General features: G+C 32.6%; 1 protein-coding gene across 1 annotated transcript; it reads left to right on the top strand.

Annotated features, from left to right (window-relative positions):
• The first annotated feature begins 261 nt into the window (after positions 1-261).
• LOC122043596 (bidirectional sugar transporter SWEET5-like) lies at positions 262-4,985 on the top strand. The gene is made up of 6 exons (XM_042604209.1): positions 262-329; positions 418-454; positions 4,100-4,316; positions 4,410-4,571; positions 4,669-4,788; positions 4,872-4,985. The coding sequence occupies exons 1-6, from the start codon at positions 284-286 to the stop codon at positions 4,983-4,985; spliced, it is 696 nt and encodes a 231-aa protein (XP_042460143.1). The 5' UTR covers positions 262-283.
• The last annotated feature ends 2,131 nt before the right edge of the window (positions 4,986-7,116 follow it).

Genomic DNA, 7,116 nt, shown 5'->3' with positions numbered 1-7,116 from the left:
TAATTAGGATATAAAATACAACCTTTGCATGCCCATCGTAAGATCTAGAGAAAGAGGGACAGCTCCACCGTGGAAGAGTAGAGGAGTTAGCAACATACTCTTGGATATTACAGATTCATCCTCCTCCTTTTTGGCACGTACAAATTATCTGATTTAGTTTAGTTTTTTAATATGTTTTTCTTTTTAATTAATTCATTTGGATGAAATGGAAAGGTATATTTGATTTGATTATACTTTCATTGATTTACAATGCAGAATTTGAGTTAACAATATTACAATAAAGATGATTATCAACCAAAGCATCATCCGCAACATCATTGGAATAATAGGTATATGCATTTATTATACTTTAAAAAAATCAATAATTTCATATATCTTCCAGAATCTATGATAAACAAAAACTCATCTTCATTGCAGGCAATGTAATCTCGTGTGGTTTATTTTTGTCGCCCATGTAAGATTTTAAACTCTTTATTTTTCTTGTTATTGATAATTACTTACAAAGATTCACTACAAGAATTATGATATTCGGCGACGCATTTTTGCGTCGCCAAATGTTAGGCAAACGCGTCACCAACCATTTGACGACGCAAGAACGCGTCGCCGGGCTGCGTCGCAGTTGGTTCGTTGGTAAATGTCAAATATCACATTTGGCGACGTGTTATGTAAAACGTCGCCAAAGGTGTAAGCATATGGTGACGACTCATAGCCGCGTCGCCAAATGTCTTACCATTTGGCGACGTGTGCCATGCATCGCGAAATGCAGTTTAAAATGCGAGCTATGATTATTTTCTGCGACGTACCTTATATGTCGCCAAAAGTACTGGACATTTGGCGACGCATGAAAAGCATCGCAGAAAGTTATACATATATTTTAATATTCTAATATTTGAATTTATTTAATTATTATATTTAATATTAATATCAAATAAAATAATTAAAAAGAACCACAATCAATAGATCTGCAAAACAATGATATTATAACTAATCAAATGTTTTTAACAACGATATATAAGTAGTCAAATGTTGCCAAAAACATAACATAGTAGACAACAACTAGATAAAGTTGAAAAAAAACTACATAGTCATTTTGGGATTCAAGGGAAATACTGGAGGAGATCAAGTCGAAGAACATGCTGGTGGAAGCTGAAAAGTGAAACCAGGAATGGCTTGTTGAAGCTGTTGCAATAATGCATCAAATTTTTGTTGTTGCTCACTAATTGTCTTCTGTTGCTCGCCTATAGTATGTTGTTGCACATCAATCATTTGTTGCATATCCATAATCTTTCGACTCTCGTCATGATGCTTTGAGTTGATGTTTGTTGCTCTAGGACCACCTACTATAGATAGTTTAGGTAATGGACCTAAACCCTTAACGTAGCGAGACCGTGTACCTAAAACTTGCGTCATGATACTGATATCTTTGGGCTGATGCACATCATTGATACTAGAGTCAGACACTTCCCCTTCCTGCTGAGTCAATCGAAGTTCCACCATTTCAGCCTAAAAGAAAAGAAAATATTAATATATAAGGAAAAAAAGATTAACTCATTCTGATGCAAGGTAACCTGAAAATATATTGAATCCAGGAAAAAAATAACAAGTCTTGATAAGTTCGCATTAGCGGGTAAAAGTTCACCTGCACAATTCAATTTTCCTTCTCTAAATCCAACATTCAAACTGAAATAATGTTTAGAAAATTGGTCCAATGCTAATCTTGGTAATGTTTTATGCCAATACCTCCCACATACCATGTCATACCAATCATAATGGTAATCATTTTCATTATATCAATGGAATTTTACAGTGCACTACATTGTTGTGCACTGTAAAATCCGATCCAAAAAATACTTACATATTTTTGTGCAGCCCAATCAGTCTTCCACTGTCCTCCTTTGCGATACAATTTCTCGAAGGTGTCGACTGCACTAGGAAGTTCTCCCGTCTCAAGATTGGCCTAAAAAGACAAAAAAAAAAAAGAAGTTATTATCATTTTACACAAATAGGCAGTGCAAGAATCTTTGGTGCATTCTACACCAATTGTAAAACGATGGGTTACACAAATAGACAGTGAGAATATTTGAAAGCAACTCAATGGGTTACACAAATAGTCTCTTGCACAAGGGAGAAAAATATTAGTTTAGATTGGCTCGTACACAAATGAACAATAACTTGTTGGGTTAAAAAAATGAATGTCATGCAAGATTAGCCTTAAAGTAATGTTACACAATTAAGTATACAGAAATATTGCTTTCAAATAGACTTACATCATCATGATAGTGTTGGACTAAAGTTTTAGATCCATGAGCACCCTCAAGTGGCCTACTAAATCGATTATTAGTATTTTTCTCAGATTTTTCCTACAAAAAAAGAATAATATTAGAGCAATTAGTATGAAATATTTATCAACTAATCTAATTATTACTAACCATTTGTTCTTTTTTTCCAAAATAATCACAAAGAAAATTCCAATCCTCTTGGCTTTTGTGTGAAATACTGTGAGAAAAATATCCTCTTGGCTTCTATTACTAATCTAATTATTACAATACTGTCTAGCTCGATAATACTAACTCAAAGAAGAAATATAGTTTATTTTTAGGTTGAAACCTCTCAGAAAGAATCTAGCTAGGATATTTACTGTCAGAGCTCATTGTGTGAAAATATCAAATTTTATCTCTTTTAGATTTTGAATGTTGACAAATAAGTAAATGTGGACATAAATATCCCACCACCTTTTAAGTTTTAACGCATTTTTAATGTAATCCTGAGTTCATGAATGATTATATAAATTATCTAGAGATCTTTGCTTAACATTGAATGTATGGTTCTCTAGTTTATTATTAGTTTAGCTCGCTTGTTTTCAGTTCACTTATTGTTCAGCCCAAATTATTTTTGCGACTTACATTTATTTGAGATATGAATCTTTACATCTTATTTTCGTCAATTTACAAAAAAAACTAGATCAAGATACTAGTGGCATTCTCACAACAATTTGCCATCATTCTTTTCACTGTTCATGCATATCTAAATGGACAGATTCATCTTGTCCCGGTAAGAAATGTGGTTTCTTTATATTGATGCTTATTTGGAACTTCTCCACCCATCCGTTTTTCCATCAAATAAGCTATAGTTAGTTCTGTTCTCATAAAACACATTGGTTGAGAATTTGAGACTAAACAAAAACCCAAAGATATATGTAGAGGGAGCTATGAAATCGCAAGGAAAAAAATATCAACCATTTGGCAATTTTGATGAGGCGGAAGAGAAATAGTTTGGGTGGGAGAGAAATTACCTCAAGATGAATCAGACGATGACGACGATGGAGGTTCTCTAGCGTCGCCTGGTCCGCAAGAGAAGAAGATGAGGTGTCGTCGGCTGGTCCGCAGGAGAAGAAGATGAGGCGTCGCGGTCTTGAGAAGATACTGAGGGCGGCGATTAGGGATTAAGCGCACAATCCTAATAGAAATTAGTAACATTAATATAAATAAAATTTATTTTATAAAATTTCGCATTAAAATATAATAAAAGATCTAACATAAACTATAAGAATGCGATTTTTTTAATAACTTTAAATAAACCCCCATAATAAATTAAAGTTTTATTAAAACATAATTTTTAAAAAATAAATATATAATGTGGAAAACTTTAAAATTATAATTAAGTGGGAGTTTTCACAGATTTAGAAATTTTTTATTCTTGGATTTAGCGGCGCTTAATGTCTCCACGTCGCCAAATGACCACAATTTAAGGCGGGAAAACTTCCCGCTAATATTAGCGACGTTGAATGAGGAGTGTGTTGTCAAAGTATCACATTTGGCGACGCATTTTCTATGTTGTGTCCTTTTAGCGACGTGGAATGATGTACACGTCACAGAAGACCTTCTTTTGGCAACGCGTATGATTTAACGCGTCGCTGAATGACACCAAATACATATGGAAAAATTTCCTCTTAATATGTTATCTTTTAGCGACGCAAAATGCTCCAAGCGTTACCAAAGGGTTACATTCTGCAACGTTGACCGCATTGTGCGTCGCTAAAAGTCATAATTCTTGTAGTGATTATATGTTAATTTAAATGCAACTCTTCCACGATTTATAGGCCGACGTATATACAAATCATCAAGAGCAAGGATGTGAAGAAGTTTTCGCCAATCCCTTACCTCGCTACATTACTCAATTGCTTGCTTTGGTTTTTCTATGGGTTGCCCATTGTCCACCCCAATAGCCTTCTCGTGATCACCATCAATGGCATCGGTATAGCCTTTGAAGTATTCTACCTCACTGTTTTTTTAATCTATGCTGCTCGCCAAGGCCGCGTAAGTATAACATGTCCATTATTTTTTCCTCTATCATATTTGTACCATCTAAAACTTCTCCCTAACCAATCTACTCATATAAATTCAATTTAGTTGAAGGTCATGAAACTATTAGCACTTGAGACGGTGTTCATGATAGTTGTAGTAACTTCAGTGCTTTTGTTGATCCACACAACCACTAAGAGATCCTTAGTTGTGGGTATCCTCTGTATCATCTTTGGAACTTGCATGTATGCCTCCCCTCTTGTTGTGATGGTAAGAGCATTCTATCTTATGCCTAATTTAACTATGACTTATATTTTATATATATAGAGAAAGAGAGTCTCATAAATTTATTATTATACTTTTGTAGAAACTTGTGATTCAAACAAAAAGCGTGGAGTTCATGCCTTTCACACTTTCTCTTGCTAGCTTCCTCAATGGAATTTGTTGGACTAGCTATGGTTTCCTCCCCTTCGACATCAATCTCCTCGTAAGTATTTGTATAATTAAGTCCATATATATAATCTTGATCAATCAATTAATATATATTTTTCTATCACTTTCTTTCATTAGGTTCCAAATGGTTTGGGAACTCTCTTTGGCCTTGCCCAACTAGTTCTCTATACTTGTTATTTCAAGTCCACATCGAATAAGGATGCTAGAGCTGAAGTGGAGCTCCCCGTCTAAAGATTTGAGTTTTGAATTTTGATTAATATATGTTTTTATATTCTTTCCTATATTAATTAGCATTAATGATTAAACAAATCAATCTCTTTTTTTTTCTCTATGTGATGTATTGCGTCATGAAGTATGATCTAACAAAAAAAAAAATTATTTATTGATCATCAAATTATAATTGAATAATTTATTCCAAGAGTTTTTAAAATTATATGATCTTGTCATTCAAAAATTTTAAAATAATTAGAAAATATAAAATAATTTTTCAAATAACCAAATTTCATAATGTATATAACTAGTCTCAAACAACATCTTTAATTTTTTTTTTTTAAAAAAAAAGTTATTCCACTAGAAAGAGAAAAAGTTATCCTTAGAATATATTAATTTCTCATTGATTAATGATTAATCTTATTTTAATCGGTACATTTAACTAAATATATTATATATTAATAATATAATATTGTATAAGAATACTTTATTAATTTTAAATTTAAAAATTAAAAATAAATATATACTTTTAGCCTTATTTTCGAGCTCTTTCTCTTTTTAAATTTGCAGAATTTTTATTAGAACTTTAGAATTTTAAAATTTAACTTTTTTCAAAAAATTTAAATGATGAAATTAAATTTGTAAAAAAAGTATGAAACCTATTTTGAACGTACTGTTTCATATTTTAACTATCATAAAATTTTAATTCTTGATTAATTACAAACTTTTTTCTAATTGAAAAAATAATTAAAGATCAAATTCCAAAAATTATTAAATTTTAAAGAGATTTTAAACTAAGAAATGATAATCACTAAAAAAAAAATTAACTACAGAATTAGAGACAAATATATTTTCATCTTTAACTTAGAGACGACATTATAAATTCGTTTCTAAATATAGACGGAACTATAGAGCCGTTGCAAAAAGGATCGTTAATAATAAAAAGAAACATAGTTAATTTGGAATTATTAGCGAAGAGAAAATAATATTCATCGTTGAATAGAGATGAAATTTAGTGTATTAAGTTTCCATTGGTAATTATTACTACGACATTTAAATGGTATTGACATAGCCTTTGAATTAGTATTCTACCTAATCATTTTCTTAATCTATGCTTCTCGCCAAGGCCGTGTAAGTATAACATTCCCTAAATTTTTTCCTCTATCATATTTGTTGTATCATCTAAAACTTCTCCCTAACCAATCTATACATGTAAATATAATTTAGTTGAAGGTCATCAAACTACTAGTACTTGAGATGGTGTTCATGATAGTTATAGTAACTTTAGTACTCTTGTTGATCCACACAACCACTAAGAGATCCTTAGATGTGGGTATCCTCTGTATCATTTTTGGAACTTGCATGCATGCCTCGCCTCTTGTTGCACGGGTAAGAACATTATCTCCAATACCGAATTTAACTATGAATTATATTTTTATATATAGAGAGAGAGTCTTATGAATGTATTATTATATGTTAGTGCAAATTGCACTAATAATCTAGTTTTGATTAGGGATGTAAATGAACCAAACGGTTCGCGAGCTATTCGGAATTCGATTCGGTAAAAAGCTCGTTCGAGTTCGTTCGTTTATCTTATCGAGCCGACCTCGAGCTCGATTTCGAGCTCGACAGTTTTATCGAGCCGAGCTCGAGCTTAAGGATATTCGGCTCATGAGCTCGCGAATATATTCGTTTATAAGCTCACGAGCAAAAAAAATGAGCCTTAAAATGAGCCTTAAATCGAGCCAAAAAATGAGTTTTAAAACGAGCCAAAAAAACGAACTCTAAAACGAGCCTTAAAATGAGCTTTAAAATGAGCCAAAAAATGAGCTCTAAAACGAGCTCTAAATGAGCCTGAAAACGAGCCCGAGCTCACTTAACGAGTTAGGCTCGTTAACTTTGATAATCGAGCTAATAACGAGCCGAGCTCGAACTATTCGCGATCTTGATAATTCTAAAACGAGCCGAGCTCGAGCCTTGTGATAAAAGCTTGATTCGAGCTCGAGCCCGAATATAACTTAAACGAGCCGAGCTCGAGCCTAATACTGTTCGGCTCGGTTCGGCTCGTTTACATCCCTAATTTTGATGTATGATAAATATGTTAAAATTAGATGTGATGTTTTACTAATCTTTCTACCAAGTGTGCAGGAGT

The sequence above is a fragment of the Zingiber officinale genome, chromosome 2A (assembly GCF_018446385.1).
Source record: "Zingiber officinale cultivar Zhangliang chromosome 2A, Zo_v1.1, whole genome shotgun sequence".
Lineage (NCBI taxonomy): Eukaryota > Viridiplantae > Streptophyta > Magnoliopsida > Zingiberales > Zingiberaceae > Zingiber > Zingiber officinale.
Note: the sequence above shows the minus strand (reverse complement) of the source record. Positions and strands in the feature narration are given on the sequence as shown.